At 34.7% G+C, this 25,164-nt stretch overlaps 1 protein-coding gene across 4 annotated transcripts in view; it reads left to right on the top strand.

Moving 5' to 3' along the window:
* The window catches only part of IBTK (inhibitor of Bruton tyrosine kinase), a 90,562-nt gene that overhangs the window by 19,950 nt on the left and 45,448 nt on the right, over positions 1 to 25,164 (top strand). For 2 of the 4 annotated variants that reach the window (XM_042939238.1, XM_042939236.1), the window contains exons 5-16: positions 3,946 to 4,056; positions 5,170 to 5,340; positions 8,804 to 8,921; positions 9,006 to 9,186; positions 11,396 to 11,519; positions 13,491 to 13,668; positions 16,703 to 16,877; positions 18,109 to 18,708; positions 19,909 to 19,995; positions 21,039 to 21,121; positions 21,207 to 21,244; positions 21,701 to 21,797. In XM_042939238.1, the coding sequence (XP_042795172.1) occupies positions 3,946 to 4,056; positions 5,170 to 5,340; positions 8,804 to 8,921; positions 9,006 to 9,186; positions 11,396 to 11,519; positions 13,491 to 13,668; positions 16,703 to 16,877; positions 18,109 to 18,708; positions 19,909 to 19,995; positions 21,039 to 21,121; positions 21,207 to 21,244; positions 21,701 to 21,797 (1,963 nt within the window). Of the gene's footprint in view, positions 1 to 3,945; positions 4,057 to 5,169; positions 5,341 to 8,803; positions 8,922 to 9,005; positions 9,187 to 11,395; positions 11,520 to 13,490; positions 13,669 to 16,699; positions 16,878 to 18,108; positions 18,709 to 19,908; positions 19,996 to 21,038; positions 21,122 to 21,206; positions 21,245 to 21,700; positions 21,798 to 25,164 lie in introns of all 4 variants that reach the window. The other 2 variants (XM_042939237.1, XM_042939235.1) reach the window with 1 other exon arrangement.

The following is a 25,164-nucleotide window of genomic DNA, read 5'->3' as shown; positions in this document are numbered from 1 at the left end:
ATTTTGGTAATTCTCTCAGTATTTCAAACTTCTTCCTTAGTATTATACAGACCATTGAAAAACTTGGGGGTTGGGGCACTTGACCCCTCATGCAATCAAAAATCTGTGCATAACTTCTGACTTCCCAAAAACTTAGCTGCTATTGACTTGGAGTCTTACTGAGAACATAGCACTACTTGTATGTTACATACATTATACTCTATATCCTTACAATAAAGTAAGCTAGAGAAAAGAAAATATTATTAACAAAGTCATAGGAAAGGAAAATACATTTATTTATTTTTTAAAGTTTGTTTATTTTGAGAGAGAGATAGCACAAGCTAGGAGGGGCAGAGAGAGGGAGAGACAGAAACCCAAGCAGGTTCCATGCCATCAGCATAGAGCCCAAGGTGGGGCTTGAACTCAAAACTGTGAGATCATGACCTGAGCTGAGCTCTGGAGTCAGACATGTAACCGATTATGCCACCCAGGTGCCCTGGAAAATACCTTTAAAGTACTGTACTGTATGTACTGGAAAACATCTGCATATAAGTGGATGTTCACTGAAATTCAAACCCATGTTATTCAGGGGTCAACTGTATTTCTTCTGGGTGAGCTGTGATAAGTTATCTTTGATATTACCATTATAGTTGTTTTTGGGTAACACAAACTGCATCCATATAAGATGATGAACTTACTTGATAAATGTGTACTGCACTGTCCATTGTTCCCTGTGTCTTTACCTCTTTTGGAGCCTCCCTATTCCCTGAGACACAAATTATTATAATTAGTCCAATTAAGAACTCTGCAACGGGGGTGCCTCGGTGGTTGAGTGTCCCAACTTCGGCTCAGGTAATCATCTTGCGGTTGATGGGTTCAAGCCCCACGTTGGGCTCTCTGCTAACAGCTCAGAGCCTGGAGCCTGCCTTGGATTCTGTGTCTCTCTATCTGCCCCTCCTCCGCTCATTTGTCTCTGTCTCAAAAATACATAAACATTGAAAAAAATTGTTTTTAATAACAAAAAAAAAGAACTCTGCAGTGGCTTCTGAGTGTTCAAGTGAAAGGAAGAGTTGCATGTCTGTCACTTTGATTCAGAAGCTAAAAATGATTCAGCTTAGTGAGGAAAGTGTCAAAAGCTGAGATAGGCTGGAAGCTAGACCTTATGAACCAAAGAGTGAACCAAGTTATGAATTCAAAGAAAAGGTTCTTGAAGGAAGTTCAAAGTGCTTACTACAGTGAACACGTGAATGATAAGAAAGTGAAATGGCCTTATTGCCAAAATGGAGAAAGTTTTAATCACCTGGATAGAAGATCAAACGCTCGCCATAATATTTGCTTCAGCCAAAGCCTAATCCAGAGCAAGGCCCCAACTCTCTTCAATTCTGTGAGGGCTGAGAGAGGTGAGGAAGTTGCAGAAGAAACATTTGAAGTTGGCAGAGTTTGGTTCATGAAATTTAAGGAAAGAAGCTGTATCCATAACATCAGAGTGCAAGGTAAAGTAGCTGGTGCTGATGTAGAAGCTGCAGCAAGTTATCCCAAAGATCTAGCTAAGAGAATTAATGAAGGTGGCTCCACAAAACAACAGATTTTCCACGTAGACAAAACAGCTTTCTTTTGGAAGAAAATGCCGTCTAGGACTTTTATAGCTAGAGAGAAGTCAATGCCTGCCTTCCAGGCTTCAAAGGACTGGCAACTCTCTTGTTAGGGGCTGATGACTAAGCTGACGCCAGTGCTCATTTACCATTCTTAAAACCCTAGGACCCCTAGGAATTATGCTAGATCTACTCTGCCTGTGCTCTACAACTGGAACAACAGAGCCTGAATGACAGCACATCTGTTTACTGCATAGTTTACTAAATATACGTTTCAAGCCCACCTGTGGAGACCAGTGCTCAGAAAAAAAGATTCTTTCAAAATATGACTGCTCATTGAGAACGCAGCGGGTCACCCAAGAGCTCTGATGGAGATGTGCCACCACGAGATTGTTGTTGTCATGTTGTTTTTATGTCTGCCAACACAGCATCCATTCTGTAGCCCATGGACCAAGGTAATCATTTTGACATCCAAGTCTTATTATTTAAAATAATACACTTCATGCAAGTATAGTTGCCATAGACAGTGATTCCTCTGGTGGATCTGGGCAAAGTAAATTGAAAATCTTCTGGAAAGGATTCACCATTCTAGATGCCGTGAAGAACCTGCATGATTCATAGAAATAGGTGAAAATATTAACACGAACAGGAGGTTAGAAATTGATTCCAGCCTTGGTGGATGAGTTTGAGAGAGTTAAGTAAGTGTAGGTGTGGTGGAAGTAGCAAGAGAGCTAAAACAAGAAGTGGAGCCTGAAGATGTGACCAAATTGCTGCAATCTCCTGATCAGTCTTAAAGGGATGAGGAGTTGCTTTTCATGGATGAGCAAAGACAGTGGTATCTTGAGATGGAATCTCCTCTTGGTGAAGATGCTGAAGATTGTTGAAATGACAGCAAAGGATTCAGAATATATTACATAAACTTAGTTGGCTAAAGCAGTGGCAGGGTTGAGAGGACCGACTTCAGTTTTGGAAGAAATTCTACTGTGGGTAACATGCTATCAAACAGCATCGCACGCTACCGAAAAAATCGTTCATGAAAGGAAGAGTCAGTTGATTTGGCAAACTTCATTGTTGACTTGTTTCAAGAAATTGCCATAGCCATCCTCACTTTTAGCCGCCACCGCCCTGATCAGTCAGTAGCCATCAACAATGAGGCAAGAGCCTCCACCAGCAAAAAGATTACGACTTGCTGAAAGATCTGATGATGGTTAGCACTTTGTAGCAATATAGTATTCTTTTTTTTTAAAATTTTTTTAACGTTTATTTATTATTGAGAGACACAGAGCGTGAGCAGGGGAGGGGTAGAGAGAGGGGGAGACATAGAATCTGAGGTAGGCTCCAGGCTCTGAGCTGTCAGCACAGAGCCCGACGTGGGGCTCGAACTCACAAACTGCGAGATCATGACATGAGCCGAAGTCGGTTGCTTAACCAACTGAGCCACCCAGGGGCCCCAGTATTCTTAAAATTAAGGTATATACGTTATTTTTTTTTTTAAGCCACAATGCTATTACATGCTTAACAGACTCTAGTATAGTGTAAACATAACTTTATGTACTCTTAGAAACCAAAAATCAATTTAACTCACATTGCTGAGAAATTCTCCCTATTGTGGTGATCTGGAACCAAACCCACAATATTTCCAAGATATGCCTGTATTTAAAACTGCTTTTGGTTTCCTGTTAATTGCCTTTTGATGAAGTTCAGTCATTTAAGTACCCTTATCTTCTGGTAAGAGTTTGTGAGTATATAAGTGTGTGGACCAAGAGGGTAAGGGGGATGTTGGAAACATGGCAGGTAAAAATGGAAGTGGGGAAAAGAGTAAAACTTGAAAATAAATATAAAATTATTTAAATCCATGTAGTGATATTAAAGACATTTTAGACAAAATCAGAGATATTAAAAGGACATACTAACCACCAGTCTAACATAGGATGTTTTTTAAAAAATATGCTTAAGGCATTTTCACTGTTTGCTTTAATAACATATATTGCTAGTTGTTAATCTTTGTGTTTCATGTTGCATTGCCCAGTTCTTGTTTGGGATTTTATAAAGCTGGGAAACAGCTGGCTACTGCTTTTTGTGGTTGAACACTTGATATTTATATTTCCCTTTGTTTAGTCTCTTCTGTGGGAAACATATGCTTAATTTCTTTGTTCTTTTTCCTATTTATCAGTGTTTTTAGGGATAGTTTTAAAATAAAGCATATATAGTTTTAATTTTTATTACAGAACATGTACAAAGTAGAGAAAAGTTAAATCCACACATACCTATCATCCAGTGTAAAGTTAGCAATATTCTGTAGTTTGTGTTTTTATATAAAATAAAACCTATTTTATTCAGAGAAATTCAATAATATTCTCTTGTTTTCTCTTAGGTGGTGCTTTGTAAATTTCACTCAGTATTTCTGTCTCAGAAAGGGCAGGTTTATACCTGTGGTCATGGTCCTGGAGGACGTTTAGGCCATGGAGATGAACAGACATGCTTGGTAATTGAAATGTCATTACTCATTTTAGGTAACTTCAGTAAAATTTCCATAAACTGGAAGCTTCTGTTAACTAAAAAAAAACATTATTTTTAACCTACTGTAAGCAGAGAGTTATATACCAATTGATAATATAGTTAAAAAAATCAGTTTCCCGGTATATATCATGTTCAAATTATAGGATTTTGATATGCACAATTCTAAAGCATCATAGAAAAATTATATTTTGCTTATAGCAAATACTTAGATGAGAGTGTATAAATAAGCTTTAAAATAATTCCATAGTTGAGATTTTAAAAGCCAGACTAATTGTAAAATGCTTTTCTTAAAGTAGTTGGATATGTTTTTTTTTTAACTTCTCATCAGAGTATTTGTGGTCTAAAAGTTGAGCCCTTATTCTCATTGTATAATCACAAAATTGACTCTCAAGCTACTAAAACTTAGTGCTAATTAGAAGAAAACCTGCTAATCATTACATTCAATAAAATTGCCTCAGTAGGTATTTTTAAGGTAACTTTTTTTGAAGGGATTACTGGTATATTTGTCATCTATTACAGGGTGTTTTACAAAGAATAGAGAGGTATGACAACAGCTTCCATTTTTTGAGGGTTTATATGTTCTAGGCATCAGTCATACTTTTCATGCAGTATTATTACCTTAACTTAAGCCTGACAGCAGTCCTGTGAGATTATAGGCATTATCATCTTCATTTATGTTGTGTCAGAGACTTTTTTTTTATACTTAAAAATTCATTTACTCCTTACAACTGTATTTTCCTGTATTTTTATTTATTTTTTCAGTACTTGAATACTTTGGCTGAAGAGCTGCCTTTATTTATACCAAACAAATTTGCACTGGGTGTATGATAAGGGCTCAAAAATCATTTGTTGGACTGAATTATTTTATTGAAATGTCTTGCTGGGATTTTGTATTTTCCTCATAAGCCAATGTCCATATCCTATTAAACTCACCTGTCCCTTGCTGAATTGTAGGGTTTACCTATGATAGATACAGCCATTTATCAGTGTTGTCATTTTGGATACAGTATCACCAGATTCTATTTGCATTTTTGTATAAATGACTAATATATTATACTAAGCTAATTTTACTTTGTAGATCCCTAGGCTTGTGGAAGGACTGAGTGGTCATAATTGTTCCCAGGTGGCAGCTGCAAAGGATCATACTGTTGTACTGACTGAAGATGGATGTGTTTATACATTTGGACTAAATATTTTTCATCAATTAGGAATTATTCCTCCACCTTCCAGTTGTAATGTACCCAGACAGGTAAACTTCTTTTTTTTAAAACAACAAGATGACTGTTATAAAACCTGTGTGGATAAAAAGATGGAAGATATTGATATGCAACTTATTTTACTTATATTCCATGGTATATACTTTATTTTTCACAGGAGTCATTAAGCATAGTATAAATTAGCATTTGTTTGGAGTAAGAAAGAAGGCACTTGGGAAATTAGGCCCCAAACTGCCTTTGATTCAGCTTTTTTTTTTTAATTTTTCTTAATGTTTATTTTTTTTTGAGAGGGAGACAGAATGTGAGCAGGGGAGGGGCAGAGAGATTGGAGACACAGAATCCAAAGCAGGCTCCAGGCCCTGAGCTGTCAGTAGAGAGCCGGATGCGGGGCTGGGACCTGTGAAGCACGAGATCATGACCTGAGCTAAAGTCAGATGCTCGACTGAGCCACCCAGATGCCGCTCATCTTTTTAAGTATTCACAAACAGAGGGGGATCCACATTTTTGGGGTTTGAAACAAATAATTTTGAGGGCGTCCTTAAGAAAAGACATGAAATTTATAAATGCAAAATGGGCTATCCAAATGAGTTACCCAGAAGCCTGAGCTTATTGGGCTCATGGAAAATATGCCTCTGCACAGAAATCCTACCTGGCAAGATTATTTGCGGGGACATACGTTCAAAAGCCACTGTTATTTGTTCTAATTTCCAGCTCCCATTTGCACAGCCACCACTGCTCAATTTCACAGACCTAGTTCACAGAACTAGGAGTGGTGCTCTAAATTAATATATTATTAGAATCATCACTTAATAACAAACGTGTTTTCAGCTCATAAAATTTTGTATTTCAGAGGTTAAATTTCTTTACTGGTTTAATCCTCTGGATTTAAATTTTTTAGGTATATGGGGTGCCTTGGTGGCTCAGTTGGTTAAGCATCTGACTTGATTTTGGCTCAGGTCATGATATCACTGTTTGTGGATTTGAGCCCCACATCAGGCTCCATGCTGTGCACAGCCTGCTTGGGATTCTCTCTCTGCCCCTCCCCCTCACGCACGTGTGGCACTCTCTCAAAATGAATGCATAAACTTAAAAACTAAAATTATTAGATATACATTTTTTATTTAGTAAATTATTAAATCTAATGCTTTTCCATTGTGGATGAATAATGGATCAAAAGGAAGTATTACTCAGGAATAGAGGTACTCTCCAATCTGTGGTACTTTTTGGTTGGAAGATCCATTTTCTATAGTGTGGAATTTGTGGATATTTAATCATTTTGTAGATTTCTTTAGAAATGGTAGATTTTATTTCTGTTTTTATTCTCATTGTGTGGCTGTCTGGGAGCTTTGGACATACCCAGTATTCTCAACTGGGGTTACTTTTGCATCTCCAGGAGCCATTTGGCAATGTGCAGAGACATTTTTAGTTGTTGCATTGTGGGTAGGGGTGGGAGTGGTGCTACTGACATCTAGTACGTAGAGTCCAGGGACACTGCTAAACCTGTAATTTACAAGATAGTCCCCTACAACAAAGAATCATCAGGCTGAAAATGTCAGTAGAGCTGCACTGAATATGTCAAATTTTTTTCTTTTTTTTTTTTCATTTTCTTCATTTTCCTTTTTTTTTTTTAACCGGGTAAGTGTACTGTTTAATTCCCATCAGCTCTTTCACCCATCTCCCCACCCACCCACCACCTCTCTGGTGACTTTCAGTTCTTTATAGTTAAAAACCTCTTTCTTGATTTCTGTCTTTTTCTCCTTTGCTCATTTTTTTTCTTAAATTCCACATGTGAATGAGATCATATGGTATTTGTCATTCTCTAATTTTGCTCAGCATTATTCTCTGTAGCTCTGTGTTGTTGCAAATGGAAAGATTTCTTTCTTTTTTTTTTTTTTTTTTTTGTGGCTGAATAATCATCTATTGATGGATGCTTGGGCTGCTTCCATAATTTGATTATTGTAAATAATGCTGCAATAAACATGGGTGTACATGTATTCCTTTAAATTTTGAGTAAATACCCAGTAGTGTGATTCTTGGATCATAGGGTAGTTCTATTTGTAATATTTTGAGGAAACTCCATACTGTTTTCCACAGTGGCTGCCCCAGTTTGTATTCACACCAGTGCAAGAGGGTTTGTTCCCCTTTCTCCACATCTTTGCCAACAATTGTTTGTGTTTTTGTTTTTAGCCATTCTTCCAGGTGTGAGGTGATATCTCATTGTAGTGTTGATGTATTTCCCTGATGATGAGCATCTTTTTACGTGTCTGTGGCCATCTGTATGTCTTCTTTGGAGAAATGTCTGTTCATGTCTTCTGCCCATTTTGAGTGGATCATTTGTTTTTTGGGAATTGAATTGTGTCAATTCTTTATATATTTTAGATACTAACCCTTTATCAGATATGTCATTTGCAAGTATCTTCTCGCATTCAGTAGGTTCCCTTTTGGTTTTGTTGATTGTTTCCTTTGCTGTGCAGAAACTTATTTTAATATAGTCTCAGTATTTCATTTCTGCTTTTATTCCTCTTGCCTCAGGAGACATATCTAGAGAAAAGTTGCTATGGCCAGTTTCAGAGAGATTACTGCTTGTATTCTCTTCAAGGATCTTTATGGCTTCAGGTCTCACATTTAGGTCTTTTATCCATTTTTGAGTTTATTTTTGTTTATGGTGTGAGAAAGTCATCCAGTTTCATTCTTTGGCATGGAGCTGTCTGTTTTTCCCAGCACCATTTTTTGAAGAGACTGTCTTTTTCCCATTGTTTTTTCATTCCTACTTAATCAAAGATTAATTGACCATATAATTGTGGATTTATTTCTGGGTTTTCTGTTTTGTTCCATTGATACATGAGTATTTTTATGCTAATACCATGCGGTTTTAATTATTACTACTTTGTAATATAACTTGAAATCTGGAATTGTGATACCTTCAGTTTTGTGTTTCTTTTTCAGGATTGCTTTGGCTATTCCTGGGATGCAAGGGTGGTTCAGTATTTGCACAGCAACTAGTGTGATATGTTATATCAATAAGTCATCTGGTTAAAACTGTCAGTTGTGCCATTGAGAGACCCTGAATGTGCCAATATTTGCACAACAATCAGTATGATATGTTATGTCAATAAGTCATCTGGCTAAAAATGTCAGTAGTGCCATTGAAAGACCCTAAGTGTGTCAAATTTAAAAGTACATTTTCTGATGAAATGAAAATGCCTGTTTTGCATATTGCTTGTTGATAGTTTGAATGATTTGGTTTGTGTACCATGCCAATTTTTTATATGTTAAAATTGCTGGCTTAAAATGGCTATATCAAAATGTCTTGTGTTCTGAGAACAGTTGGAGTCTCAGTGTTAGTGCTGAGATCTGTTAGTGAATTCTGTCATTAGAACGAGGGGGTACTGATGGTGAGTATGCCATATATTGATACCTTCATCAACTGGATCTTGTAAAAATTGTACTAGTTCATAGATACATAGTAAACTGCTGTCTTGTCTTTTTGAATAGATGCAGGCAAAATATCTGAAAGGAAGGACAGTCATTGGAGTAGCAGCAGGCAGGTTTCATACAGTGCTATGGACTAGAGAAGCTGTTTACACTATGGGACTAAATGGTGGACAACTGGGTAAGAAATCTTGATGACAATGTCTGAAAAAAAAATTGAATTCTTAAAGTGGATATTTTGTGATTTATTTGTGCAAATTTTTAGGTTATTTGCCAGATCCCAATGGAGAAAAGTATGTAACTGCTCCTCGTCAGGTCTCTGCCCTTCATCATAAGGATATCACTTTGTCTTTGGTTGCTGCAAGTGATGGGGCCACAGTCTGTGTTACCACGAGGGGAGATATTTACTTACTTACAGACTATCAGTGCAAGAAGATGGCTTCTAAGTAAGTGTATTTCTGTAAAGAAATCTCACTTTAATAATAACTCAACTCTTCCAGCAAAACTCTGATTATCAGCTTTATGCTATATGATCTGAAGTGTCGGATTGAGAAAGTGGAATGGAGAAAATTTAAATCTGAAAGGAAAGGGTTTTTGCATTTGATGACCTTAGTCTTTTGACAAGCATCCAGGGAATGTATGTAGTAGATGTTCTCTGTAGGGACACCTGGGTGGCTCAATCGGTTAAGCGTCTGACTTCGGCTCATGTCATGATCTCATGGTTCGTGGGTTGAAGCCCCATGTCCAGCTCTGTGCTGATAGCTCAGAGCCTGGAGCCTGTTTCAGATTCTGTGTCTCTTTCTCTCTCTCTGCACCTCTCCTGCTCACACTCTGTCTTTCTCTGTCTCAAAAATAAACATTAAAAAATTAAAATTCTCTGTAAATTATAAAGCAGTATTTCTGAATTATGTTTAACATATGGTTAAGGGTGACCTATAAATTTCATTTTTTTAATGCTTCAGGTACACAAAACTAGATTAATCATAATTCTTGGTTTGTGACACAATCATCATTGGTTCATGTGTACCCCTTTTTTTTTTGTTATGCACTTCTTTATTTAAAAAAAAATAGTTAATCATATACCATGGATTCAGTCCATGTATTTATAACTAAGTGGTATATTTTTTATCTTTATATTTGTGTAGCCTGTTGTTACTGAAAGTAAGTCTAGTAGAATGCAGTTAATTTAGCAGCAGTTGGTTGGTTCATCAAAAAGCCAGGTAAAGCAGGGAATCCTAGAACTAAGGTGTAAGTATCACTAGGTCCACCAGTTGGAGTTCCCTCCCTATCTTTCATGCATAAGCCATACCCAGAAGGTGTCATCTCTGATTTCATCTTGAACAGTGTAAGGAGCAAGTGATTAAAACAATTGTGAGATAAATTAATATGGTAAGAGTCCTTTACTTTTCATACATTTTCAATCTTATATAGTCGATTAATCCATTTCTGGTTTGACGGCAGCTTTTTGCTTTACATATTTCATGTGTCATTCCAAAGTATTCAACTTTCAGAAAAAAACATTCTTCTAAGAGTAATATTTTATTGGCTTATATGTTATCTTATTCAATAATTACAGTAATAAATACAAGTAGAGAAATACATCTTGGAACAAATAAGATGAAATTCAACTACCTGGAAGAGTATAGCTCAATTAGTGAAAGCAATAGTGTGCAGGATTTCTAAAGATTAGCCATCTAACTTTTAAATAAGCAATCAGGCATTTAATTTGAAATGCAACAAAATGTGCTTTTGCTATTGTAAATGAGATGGTACTTCATAAACAGATTCCATCCGTGAAATTAGCTTATGAGCAGAGAATGTCAACCATCAGTTTGCCACAATTTAGCTTCTATGTGTAACAATTGGAAGGGTATTAATTGTAGGTCATATTTCAGTTTTAGAAACATGAAAGTGTGAACATAAATGTTTCTTGGAACTGACTAGCTTTTTTTCTGATCATGAGGTAGTTTTTTTTGGATATTAGATTTTGTTATTGATTAATAACATTAAATTGTGTAAATATGTTATAGCCAAGTTTCTAACTAAGAAAATTCTTTTGTTACAAATTGTTACAACATAGTAATTTTGAAAAGTAAAAAATAAAAAATCTTAATGCAAGCAAAATATCTGAAAGGGAGTACAATGACTGGACTAGCAGTAGGTTTCACACAATGCTATGGGCATATCACATGTGCAGATATAATGGAATGGCTAGTGGATGTGTTATTAAATTAGTAATGATTTTCCTGGTAGCTGTAGCTATTTAGGGTTGTCCATATTTGAAATTAAGAATCTGTTTCATTTTGAATTTAGTTTTTCATTTCTGTTAAATTGCAAATATACTTAGGAGCTTTTAGTTTTATCAGTTACTTAAAATAGAGTGAACGTGTGCATTAGCAAGTGGGGCTTTAAGTGTCAAATGTGTGTATATGTGTGGGTAGAGGCATTTGGGAGGGAAGGACTTGCTATAAAAAGAAATGGCCATTATGTAGGGGAAACTTACGGAAAGAAGGGACTAAGGATACCAAAGTCCAAATCATCTTCCTTTACCTTTCACAATAATCACCCTAGATTATTGTTTGAATAGTAATTTCTTTAAAATCGAGCATGTGTATTTTAGAGAACATATTAATGTAGAATTTTTTTTTCACCTAGGCAACTAAACTTGAAAAAAGTTCTTGTTTCTGGGGGGCGTATGGAATACAAGGTTGATCCTGAAAATTTGAAGGAAAATGGAGGTCAGAAAATCTGCATTCTTGCAATGGATGGAGCTGGAAGGGTGAGTGTATATTTATGCAAAAATGTAGTAATTTTGTTCTCAGTTGATAGCTGTAGAGGATCTGATAATGCGAACATGAATTACCATGATAATGACTTCTATTGACTTTATTTCTCTCTTTTTGACATCTAGTACTAATTAATATGGAGCTGGTACTTCGGGGAAAGTTTGAGGACATTAACAAAGCTGCCCTGTGAAACATTAGTTAAAACTGTAGCTCCAGATTTCATTTACTGCGCTTAAAATGGAAATACGGGATTTTGATGGATTATTTGATATGTATACTGAGTACTGATAAAGATATCAAGTTGAATAGATATGATATATGTAACTACTCTTTAAAAAAAGTAATAGCTAAACAGGTAGTAATAAAAATTTGGTGCATAATTAGAAAGTTTTCCCCCTATTTAGTGATTTTTGTTTTTTTTTTTAAGTTTATTTGAGAGAGAGTGAGCAGGGGAGGGGCAGAGAGAGAAGGGGGGAGAGAGAGAATTCCAAGCAGGCTCCATACCATCAGTGCAGAGCCTGATGTTGGGCTCGAACTCACAAACCGTGAGATCATAACCTGAGCTGAAACCAAGAGTCAGACACTTAACCGACTGAGTCGCCTAGTTGCCCTTCTCCAGATTTAGTTTTAAACAAATATACACGTATGTATATTTTCAGAGGCTGTAACTGTCATATATAAAAGATAATGTATTTCTAGATCACTATATGATGACTCTCTAATCTCTCTCTATTTAAGTAGAGTTCTAATTTTAGTTCCCTGTTCAAATATGTCAGTACATTTCTCTAATGAAATTGTTAAATTAAAAGTATACATTAGTAACATAAAGAATTTTACACTGTGGCTAGAAAAACACAGATTGCTTTTTGTTAATGAAGTAGAAACAATGAGAATATTTTCTGAGGTTTACATAGTGCTATAAAATTTGACATTTTTGAAATTGAAGAATTAATCATAAAGCTCCACCTACTGGTACTGAACAGATATAAACCTATAGTTGATCATTTTAACATAGGGAAGTATATTAGAATTAGAGTTCTAATTTGTACTAATGGAAGCAGAGGCATGGGATTACACAAAATAGTACAAAAAACATTTGACTCTAGGATATGTTTCATTTATATTAATATGGATCTAGTTTATACCTCTGGATTTTTACTTTCTGCAAAATTAGAATCTTACTATGAAAACCAAGCTCTGAAGGAATCAATCAGTATAGTCTTTTTTATGTAAATTTGAGTGACCTTGGCAGATAACCATTTTTAGTTTTTTTAATTATGAGGGGATTGAACTTCTAAAACTAAGCAGTATTAATTTTTCAAATGAGATCTTTCTTGGAATGCAAATATATAAAGCAGACAAGAGTTGCTGCTCTGGATAAAGCTGGATTGTGAAACTCAGCACCCCACCTCTCATTATTTTCTCCATCCCTGAGCATCAGCGTCTAAGCCATTTCTCAGGAACACTAAGATTTGCAGAACCACTTGGAAGCCATAACTGTATTATGAGTTTTCTATCTCTAAGATTTTGTTTTAGTTTTATAATTGGGTTATTCATACATCTTTTTTTTGAGAGTTAAAGTTTGGGTTTTCATAGGGTGATTTTCATTCTTGCAAATAGATGGTACTGCACAAGTCTGATATCTCAGATTTAGCTTTCATAATTTTTTCTTTATCATTGTAGCAAATCTGTTTGCCAAAAACAAGTAATACTGAAGATTGCTTCTTCTTAAGAGGAGTGTCTTTGAAATATTTTTAATGCTTCGTATTTGTTTGATATACTTTTTTCTGAAAGACACAGTTCTTTAAAAATAGATTTTTATAGTATCTTTTTTCCATAGAAGAATGAACATTGAAACATTAATTAGAACTTTTATTTTATAGATACTCTTTCCTGATTTCAGTTTTTGGTTGTTCAAATGCTGTATGGGAATATATTTATATTCCAATGTAATTTGGTTTTAGGTATTTTGCTGGAGATCAGTCAGCAGTTCCCTGAAGCAGTGTCGATGGGCCTATCCACGCCAGGTGTTCATTTCTGATATTGCTTTAAATAGAAAAGACATTTTATTTGTCACACAGGATGGAGAAGGATTTAAAGGGAAGTGGTTTGAAGAAAAAAGAAAGAATTCTGAAAAGAAAGGTCAGTTCATATACGTGAGTAGCACATAAAGTACCTTTCAGTTAACTTTTTAATTTTGCAAGTATTTATCATTAGGTTTGACAAGTATTATTAGGTTTTACCCTTAGGTCTCCTCTTTTGATTGTGGTTTGTGTGTGTGCAGGTAAGCAGAGTGAATTCAGTCCACTTAAATCGAGTTTTCAACCTTTCATCTGTCTCAGTAGATCTTGAGGTCACGGCTCCTTCCTATCAGTAATAGAAGATCACTACTGTTAATAGAACATAACACTGTTGCTAGCCTTGGCTCAAGGGGTCGGGAAGTGTAAAGTTTAAAAAAAAAAAAAACAAAAAAACAGCTTCCCAGATGCTTTTTTTTTTTTTCTTTTTTTAAAAAATTTTTAATGTTTGTTTATTTTTGAGAGAGAGCAAGAGACAAAACATTAGTTGGGGAGGGGCAGAGAGAGGGAGACACAGAATCCGAAGCAGGCTCCAGGCTCTGAGCAGTCAGCACAGAGCCCAATGTGGGGCTCCAACCCACGAACCGTGAGACCATGACCTGAGTTAAAGTCAGATGCTTAACCGACAGAGCCACCCAGGTGCCCCTCAGATGCATTTGAACCATCTTCCAAGCTCCATTTTTACTCTTCCTCCCTACGTTGAGAATTGAGTGGCTTGTACTTTTGTTTTTACATGTATATATACAGTTAAAGTTTTTAAACAGTACATTTCATAACTTAAGGGAAAATTATGGGAAGAATAAAGTTTTCATATTTATTGAGAATTTTAAAAAGAAAAGGTAGTTATATTAAACAGCTGCTAGATAGAGATGTTTTATTTCATTCCTTGATGAATATAAAGGATAGCTTTAAGATGCCACCATTGAAAATAGAAGCTTTTCATTATATAGTTCATTCTTAATTTTTTCTGATTATAAATTTATAAATGTTTGGATTACTTGCATTGTTTTTTAACTTAGGTTAGCAACTTTTTTCTTTCATTATAATTATTCTCTGTTGATTTTTCTTCTGGAGAAACTAGAATACATTTACTTCTTCACAGTTCATTGGCCCCACCATAGCCCATGTCACATGGACAACTGCAAAAAAATATGTTGCCTTATTTGTACTCTTGTTTCTTTTTATCTGTTCTTAACTGATTATCAGAGCGATCTTTTAAGATCTGATTCTAATATTCCTGTGTTTTTAAAAACTCTTTAATGGTTTCTGCACTTGCTAAACATGGCCTCTACAGCCCTTGCTCTGACCTTTGTCTGTGTCTCTGAAATCATCTTGATTTATCTCCCTTTCATTTACCACTCTCGAGTCACATTGACCTTCAGATTTTCAGTTTTGTTCAGTAGTCCCAGGGCTTTTTTTAATTTTTCACATCTCAGCTTAATTTATATGTCAGAAATGTTTTCACAGATCCCATAATCTAAATTGAGGGTACCCGATTTCATTTCTCATATTCCCTTTGTATTTTCATGATGCAGTTCATTTTTATTTGTTTTCATGTATTTATCTTTGTGACTAATTTTTTTAATGCTTTTTTCCTATCAGACTGTTAAGATGGCAAGGACCTTAACTGCTTTACTGTATCCTTAGCATTCAGCATATTTTCTGACAGATAGTAGTCCCTTATTAAGCTATCCGTTGAATAAATAAATCAGTTATTGTATGCTAAAACATATATAGAGCACATTTATACTCAATTACAAACATTCTTCGAAATCATAAAGCCACAGTGGGGTGATTAATGATTTGTTGTATTTCTTTTATTTCTTTATAGATTATGCAAGTCTGTAAACATTTAAAGTATATTTGCTACATGCCAGATATAGGACTATGCTTTAATGATACAAAACATATGTAAGATGGGCCCCTGTTCTCAGACACTCGTAAGTTTGTAGGGATAGTAGACATGTATATAAATATTTACAGTTTAAAAATACTAATATATTTATGTTAGGTTTTTTGAGAGCACAGAAACTGAAATAACTTGAGTATCAGAGTAAGATTAGGAAAGCCCTCTAAGACTGAAATAGAGTGGATTTGAGAGAGTAACCAAAATGCAGGTTTTGACTTGTAAATGTAGGAAGTCCTTGGAATTGTATCTTAGCCATATTTAGTGGTCTAAAACTGAATTCATGATCTCTGCTCCCACATCTGTTTTGCAATGTTTTCTTTCCAACTAAATGGTTATCTTTGACACCTCACATCCCCCCCCCCATCCCTGTATCCAATCTGTCACCAAGTTTTTTCACTTCAGTCTCAAGTATTTCTGAAATCTTTCCACTTGTCTCGAGTTTCATTGCTACAGTAACTTCAGTGTTATCATTTATTTTTTTCTGGATTCTTATTAAAGTCATTTCCTAAATGATCTCTGTTTTTATTTTTAATTACTTCCAACATTCATCATATTGCAGCTGGAGTCATTTCTTTGCATGCAGATTTCATACTTTTCTTTCATAGCCTTGATCTGACTTGTAATGATACAATCATTTGTTTAAACATCTGTCTTCTCTGCTACATTGTGTACTCCAAGATGGTAGGGACATGCCTAACATCACTACTGTATCACAAGGGATAGACTGATGATCACTGTATCACAGGAGCACAGTGTAGTCACTCAGATATTTGCTGAATAAATGGAAGAATGGAGAAGGAAGTGGAGGAACAAACAAGCATACAAATTATGAGGATGCTAAATTTACATATTTTTAATGCAAGCTGAGGAATTTTAGAAGCCAGTATAACACTAGATTTGTTTTTTAGAAAGATAACTTTGGTTGCAGTGTGGAGGATGTTTTTGCTGAAAGGGATGAAATTGTGGATAATTGAGAATGGACTCACCAAAATTTCCTGTTTAATACCTGTACATAGGGTACAAATTGTGTTGAAGAGAGGGAGGATATAGTTCTTCAAGAGGACTGACTTCTATATGAAAGATATTTCCATATTCTAGTTGTTTTTCTATTTTCTTTACTCTTAAACCATTTTAATAGCTTCAATAAAGCCTCCATTAATGAAAGTTTATTTATTTTTCTTTTTAGCAGAGATTTTATCAAATCTTCATAATTCCTCATCAGATGTGTCTTGTGTCTCTGATATAAATAGTGTGTATGAAAGAATTCGACTTGAGAAACTTACTTTTGCCCATAGAGCTGTTAGTGTCAGCACAGATCCAAGTGGATGCAACTTTGCAATCCTGCAGTCAGATCCTAAAACAAGGTACACTTGTATATATTAAATTTCATTTTTTAGAAGAAATAATCCCTTTCTTTTGTTTTCAGTAGCTGCTGGAACAAATTTAATTGAACTGCTTTTGCCAAGACTTGAAGAGACTTTAGACATAAAATCATATTAGCTGGATAACTCAAAGGTGGAATTTGTTATAGGAAATGATGAGAGTTTCTTTTCGTTTGTAAACTGATATTTATTGAAAATACTGAAGATACATATGTACATGCACAATATTTATTTATATTGTAGTACTTAAGATGTACTCTAGGTTCCCAGATTCTGAGAAATGTAAATATTTGTTATGTAGTTTGAAAAAATATCTAACTCTTGAATATGAAAATTAATAAAAGAAGAGGTAGTATATAGTCATCTGTAGGGTAGTGTGACTCTCAGTGCAAATCTTTCCTGAGTCACATTGGTAGAGAGATGACAGGTTAAGATAAATATTAAATATTTAATAAATATTTATAGGGTACTGTTGGGAAGAAATCCTAGAAGCAGGGTGACCATCCAACCTGGTTTGCCCAGGTCTGTCCCATTTAAAGCACCAAAAGTCTCATCTCCTGGAAAACCCCTCAATCCAGGACAAACTGGGAGGATGGTTCCCCTACCTGGAAGGGTGGAATGTGGATTGGGAAGGTGTGATAACATTCTTACAGTATTGAAACAATCAGTGTTGTGGAGTGATTGTATGTCTGTGTGTGTGTTTATCTTTACTTCCTGAGTTTCTGACCTATTCTGGGATCATACCTGAAGTATTTGCTCATTTCTTTGTATATTTGGTTTTCTTCACTTAAAAGGATAAAGAATAAAAGGATACAAAAGAAAAGGTTGAGAACTGTACCCTTTTTTGGATGTTTTTAGTTTTATAGTTCTTTGTGTTACAGTCATTTAGAAAATTTCTATGAAGTGGTCATTTGGATTTATAGCCTAGTGTTTCCCTATAGAAATAGAAAACACTGCTTTTAAAGGAAAATTTAAATCTTGTCATTTTAGATTAGGGGAAAAACAGAAAAAGGAATAGAAACATTTTAAAGAGTAATATAGTATCTAAGACTGTGCAGTATGCTTATATTTTAGGAAATACCAGATATAAAGTCTTGTAAGTTTGTAACTAAAAAAGAAATTGTACTTTAAAAGGAGAAAAGGCTAGGGATGCTTTTTTTTTTTTTTTTTTCATTTTCTTGAAAGTAAAAATGATTTTTTGTTTCATTTCTAGCCTTTATGAAATTCCAGCTGTATCTTCATCATCCTTTTTTGAAGAGTTTGGCAAACTGTTAAGGGAAACAGATGAAACGGACAACATACATGATGTGACATTTCAAGTTGGCAATAGAATCTTCCCTGCACATAAATATATTTTGGCAGTGCATTCTGACTTTTTTCAAAAATTGTTTCTTTCAGATGGGACTACTTTAGACTTTGCAGATGTTTACCGGAAAGATGAAGATTCTGCAGGATGCCATCTCTTTGTGATAGAGAAGGTTCATCCTGACTTGTTTGAGTACCTTTTACAATTTATATACACAGATACTTGTGACTTTTTACTTCATGGCTTCACACCAAGAATAAACTTAAACAAAAAACCAGAAGAATATCAGAGCGCTCTGAATTCTCATTCAAATAAAATGAATTGCCATGAAGATAATCAGAAGTCAGCATTTGAAGTTTACAGAAGTAATCAAGCTCACATAGTTAATGAAAAGCAGAAAAGCAAACCTAAATCTTCCAATAAAGGGAAAAGTATTGGGGAAGATGATCCTGTAAGAATGTTGCAAAATGTTGCAAAGAAATTTGGTTTCAGTAATTTGAGTAGTAGGTATGGCCTCTCCTTAATATCTATTCTTGAACCTCATTATGTCCTTCTTTTAGAAATTCTTTTTTTTGTCTACTCCTCTTCTCCCCTCCCCCAACTCTCTCCCCAACCCTCCTTTGTAGAGGGAGGTACATGGATATGTTCTTTCTTTCCTTTCTTCTAAAGCTATCTCCGCAGGACTCACTGGATTAAAACATTAAAGGATGAGGATTAAAACATTAAAGGATGAGGAGGCTGTTAGTCGGTTTGAACTCTCTATGGTGTTTGTATAACAGGGATCTGGAATGGTAGGCAGTGTGGTATGCTGGAAAGAGAACTATCTTTTGAACTAGAAATACCTATATGTGCCTCTTTACTATGACTGGCTGGAGCCAAGATTTCTTAGTTTCTTTGAACTTCAGTTTCTCAGTAAAGAAAATGGGGTGGATAATTGTGATCTCATGTAGTTTTGTTATATAGCATGTGTAAAATGCCTAAGACAGTATTTGTCATATAAGCCAGATTCTTTGGAATTCTTGTTTTTCTTAAAGTATGTATATTGCTTGTGAAAGTATAACCTTATGTGTGGGGTAGGAGCAGAGGAAGAGTGTATATCTTGTTTCCTATATAAAAACACTAATGGGCTTTGTGGTATGATTTTGATATATGTTTTTTGTCAGTGATGATATTTAATATACAGTTGACCCTTGAGAAACATGGGTTTGACCTGTGCAGATCCACTTGTATTCAGATTTTTTGTGATAAATGCGGTATAGTACTGTAAATGTATTTTCTCTTATGTTTTTCTTAACATTTTCTTTTTTCCACATTATTGCAAGAATATAATATGTATATGAATATAACATACAAACCACAGACATACAAACAGATCTACTCTTTGATACTGGGAACACTTCCAGTCAACAGTAGGCTCTTAGTCATTAAGTTTCTGGGGAGTCAAAGTTATATGCAGATATCACCTCCTTGGAGGGAGTGCTGGTGGTGACTCTAACCCCAGCATTGTTCACAAGTCAACTGTACTTTGAATTGAACTAAAATTGGAAGGAGAATATATGGTACTTTTTTTTTTATCACAGAGTAGGGTTTGTTGAGATACTTTTCTAGGTGATATAAATTATATAATTAGGTTCAGATGTAAGGTACTGTAATTTGCTGGGTTTTCGTTTTGGTCCATCAACTTAATTTTTATCTACTCTTTGACAGGTTAGATGGAGTCAGATTTGAAAATGGAAAAATTAATGTTATTGAGAAGAAAACTGGTAACAAATCAAAGCTAAATCAGAAAAAATGGTAAGTTAGGAAATGAAGACAAACTTTTCATCTCTAGGTTTTGAACCTAACTATGAAAACAGAGCTCTTCTTACTGACATATGAAACAAAATATGTGAATAGATACCTTACCTTTACTAGTCTTCATTTCTAGAAATATTGGAGAACTGTTAAGGTAAGTGGATAAAATATTAACTTCTCAGTAAGACATTTAAACAGTTTTTTAACAGTTTTTTAACAGTTTTTTCATTATAAATGAAAAAAATTTTTATTTTTTCTTGGCCCAAGTTTTGTATTTTTCAATAGGTAGGAAATAGTGTTACCCTAAAACCAAACTAATTATGCCTCTGCATCACTATGATGATTATTTCCTTTAGTATAAGTTTTTTAATAATAAAAAATATTTAGAATATAATTTATTAAAAAGTTTTTGTGAGGCATGTGGGTGGCTTGCTTGGTTAAGCGTCCGACTTCCGCTCAGGTCGTGATCTTGCAGTTCCTGACTTTGAGCCCCACATCAGGCTCGCTCCTGTCAGTCTGTCAGCTCACTTTGGATCCTCTGTTTCCCTCCCGCACCCCTCCCCCACCTGCGCTCTCCCCAAAATACATACATATTAAAAAAAAAAGTTTTTGTTTTTAGGTATTTTTACTTTGTAGGTGAAAAGTTCTGGAGAAAGAAACTATGGAGATATCTAGATTGTGCTTAGCAAAGAATAGGTTGTAAAAGGAACTGACTTAAAGACCTTTGATCATGATGTCACTTACTATTATACTATTAAAACTTGGTCTGGCCTGTACCGAAAAAGGAAAATTAGAAGTCTGTTCTTGAATATTTATCTGTATTCAGTTCCCTTTAAATATTCTTTATTATAAGGCCCTTTTTATCTTTCCTCCAGTGGAAGGAGATGAAGTACTTTATTTGTATGTATGCCCTCAAGTTGTTTGTTGTCTGCTATCTTTAATTAAGACAAAATCAAGTTAAGCCAAATCCTATAATAAATTTTCTACTTGCTAAATATGTAAAGAAATCACTCTTGCTTCAATTAAAAAAAATTTTTTTTCAGTTCATTTCTATGTGATGTGACCATGAAATCAGTGGATGGAAAGGAATTTCCTTGTCATAAGTGTGTTCTTTGTGCCAGACTTGGTAAATATACTTTTTATTAGTTCCTGATTTGTTGGTTTTAGTATTGTTTTACTGTTCTAATAGCTTGTACTTTTTCTTTTCTCAGAATATTTTCATAGTATGCTGAGTAGCTCATGGATTGAGGTAAGATTTAAGTTGAAAACACATGGCTGGTAATCATACTTTTTAAAATATATTCTATATGTTTAGTATAATATACTAAAGAAATTTAAAATGGGAGCCTGATATTTTAACTTAATTTTATTTTTGTATTAAACTTGATTTATGCTGAAGCCTGCTGGAAAATAGCAGCATTTAGAATTAAAACTTATTGCAGAAAGGCTTCTTAAATCAAAATTTCCCTTTTATTATTTAGACGTGTATTTGGAATACCAGTGTATTTGGTTTTTGTTTCAATTTTTCTTGCTACTCCATGCTATAAGGCATTTTAAACGTATGTCATTTTAGCTTTGTGTTTTATAAATGTTTTTTTTGTTTTTTTTTTTTTTTTGCATTTGATGTGATTCCTGTTCAGAATTTTCTGTACCAGTCAGAATGTAGTTTTTTGTAGTTTAAAATTAATTATTTTACTTTATTTAGGCTTCCACTTGTACAGCTCTGGAAATGCCAATACATTCTGACATACTGAAAGTTATTTTGGACTACCTCTATACTGATGAAGCTGTGGTTATAAAAGGTATTCATAAGAGGACATTTTAGATGTTTAAGATATAATTGAATAATGGCAAAATCAACATGAATCTTTAATTGAAATAAGCCATCAACAGAGGCTTAATTTAGAATAAGCAATAGGGATGATTACTAATAGTAAAGGAGTGGATAAAGAAAATTTTCATTACCTCTGTGAAAATGAGTTCTATAAGAATTATATATAATGGTTGAGATTAGATTGAACAGTTTCATACCCTACTACTTACATGATTGAGATGAGGAACTGAAGATATGGAATATGGTTTTGACAAACACTTTACAAAGTTTTTTCTTGTTTGTTTTCCCCCTTGTGATAATATATCTGAGGGAAAAGAACTAGACGAAGAATTGAATCAAAATTTATGAAGAGATTATGTTTATATACTTTGTCAAGCAATACACTGATGTTTTAGTTACAAAGTATTTTTGGTCATAGGTGTGATGGAGTGTTCAGCTGTATGTATGTACCACATTTTTTTAAATCCATTCATCCATCAGTGAACATTTAGGCTATTTCTATATCCTTACTGTTATTACTTATGCTGCAGTGAACATGATAATGTCTTCAAGATTCTGATTTCAATTCTTTTGGCTAAATACCCAGAAGTGGGATTGCTGTATCATATGGTGGTTATATTTTAATTTTTTGAGGAACCTCCATACTGTTTTCCATAGTGGCTATATCATTTTACATTCCTGCTAGTAGTGCACACAAGTGTTCCCTTTTCTCTACATCCTTGCCAGCACTTGTTATCTTTTGTTTTATTGATAATGGCCATTCTAACAGGTGTAAGGGCACCTCTCACTTTTTATACTTTTTATTTGCATTTTTCTGATAATTATTCACATTGAACACCTTTCATGTACTTGCTGGCCATTTGTATGTGTTTTTTGGAGAAATATCTATTTAGCTCTTTTGTCCATTTTTTAGCTGAGTTTATTTGTGGGTTTGTTTTGGTTTTTTTGGTTTTTTTTTTGCTATTGAGTTGTAGGAGTTTCTTATATATATATTTTGGATATTAATCCCTTATCAGATATGGTTTGCAAATATTTTCTCCCCTTTCTGAAGGTTGCCTTTCATTTTGTTGATTGTTTTCAACATTGCTTTGTAGAAGCTTTGTAGTTTCGTGTAATTTCACTTGCTTATTTTGCTTTTATTGTGTGTGGTTTTGATGTCATATCCAAAATATCATTTACAAGACTAGGATCTTTTTCCCTGTTTTCTCCTACGAGTTTTACAGTTTCAGGTGTTAGGTTTAATCTTTAATCCATTTTGAGTTAATTTTTTTATATGGTACGGATCCAGCTTAATTCTCTTGCATTTGCTCATTCAGTTTTCCTAGAACCCTTTATTGAAAAGACTACCCTTTTCCCATTTTGTATTCTTGATACCCTTGTTGAGGATTAATTGACTGTAAAATGAGCGTTTATTTCTGGGCTCCATGTTGTGTTCCACTGTATTTGATTACTGTAGCTTTGCAACATAATTTGAAGTTAGGAAGTGTGATGCCTCCAGCCTTGTTCATCTTTCTCAAGATTACTCTGTCATTCAGGGTTTTTGTGGTTCCATATAAATTTTAGGATTGCTTTTTCTGTTTTGTGCAAAATGCTATTGGAATTTTAATAGGATTTTATTGAATCTGTAGATTGTTTTGGGTTGAGTGGACATTTTAACAGTATTAATTCTTTCAATCCATGAACGTGGGATATCTTTCCATTTATTGTTATCTTTAATTCCTTTCATCAATGTTTTATAGTTTTCAGAGTACAGATCTTTTTCTTTTTTTAAGTTTACTTATTTATTTTGAGAAGGAGAATGTGCACAAGTGGTGGAGGGAGAGAGAATCCCAAGCAGATGCTCTCCATTGCCATTGCAGAGTCTGACTTAGGGCTCAAACTCACAAACTTTGGGATCATGACCTAAGCTGAAATTAAGAGTTGGATGTTTAAATGATTAAGTCACCCAGGTGCCCCAGAATACAGATCTTTTATCTCCTTGGTTAAGTTTATTCCTAAGTGTTTTATTCTTTTTGATATAATTGTGAAAGGGATTATTAATACTTTTTTGGATAGTTCATTGTACATAGAAAAGCAACTGATTTTTATGTTGCAGTTTTTACTCAATTTGTTCATTCTTTTTTTTTAAAGTTTCTATATTTATTTTGAGAGATGCAGGGAGGGAGAAAGTTGGGTGTGGGGGAGGGAATCCCAAGCAGGCTCCACACTGTCAGTGCAGAGCTTGACTTGGGGCTCGAACTCACAAACTGTGAGATCATGACCAGAGCTGGAACCAAGTGGAATCCTTAGCCAACTGAGCCACCCAGGTGCCCCTTTTTGTTACTTCTAATAGATTTTTGATGGTGTATTTAGGGTTCTCCAGATATAAGATCTTGTTACCTGCAGAGACAGTTTACTTCTTCCTTTTCAATTTGGATGATGTTTATTTCATTTTCTTGCTTCATTACTCTTGCTAAGAATTCCAGTACTATGTTGAATAGGAGTGGCAAGAGTGGGGGTCCTTGTCTTGTTCCTGAGCTTAGACAAACAGCTTTCAGATCTTTACTGTTGAGTATGATATTAAACTGTGGATTTGTCACAGATGGTCTTTATTATGTTGAGGTATCTTCCTTCTCTACCTAATTTGTTGAGAGTTTTTATCATGAATGGGTGTTGAATTTTGTCTTCTGCACTTACTGCATGTACTGCAATGATCATATTTTTATTCTTTTGTTTTTTAAGTTTATGTATTTGAGAAAATAAGAATGATGGGGGGTGGGGACAGAGAGAGAGGGAAAGAGAAAATCTCAAGCAGGCTCTGTGCTTTCAGTGCAGAGCCTGATGAGGGGCTTGAACTCATGAATTGTGAAATCCTGACCTGAGCAGAAATCAAGAGTTAGACGCTTAACTGACTGAAAATCAGTTTACCCTGATTTTTATTCCTCTTTGTTACGATAGTATCACATTTGTTGATTTGCATGTATTGAACCATCCTTGCACCAAGCATTAATCCCACTTGATTGTGGTATATGATCTTTTTAACATGCTATTGAATTTGATTAGTTTCTTATTAAGGATTTTTGCAGCTATGTTCATCAGGGGTGTCGTACTGTGATTTTCTTTTCTTGTAGTGTCCTCGACTCCTTTTGGTATCAGGATAATCCTGGCCTCATAAAATAAGTTTGGGAGTGTTCCCTCTCCTTCAGTTTTTTTTGGACAAGTTTGAGAAAGATTGGTGTTAATTTTTCTTTAAATATTTGGTAGACTTCACCCATGAAGCCATCTGGTCTAGAGCTTTACTTTTGGGAGATTTTTGATTTATGGATTCAGTCTCCTTACTCAGTTATTGACTATTC

This window comes from Panthera leo, chromosome B2 (assembly GCF_018350215.1).
Source record: "Panthera leo isolate Ple1 chromosome B2, P.leo_Ple1_pat1.1, whole genome shotgun sequence".
NCBI classification, from domain to species: Eukaryota; Metazoa; Chordata; class Mammalia; order Carnivora; family Felidae; genus Panthera; species Panthera leo.
This window is presented reverse-complemented; position numbering and strand designations above follow the sequence as displayed.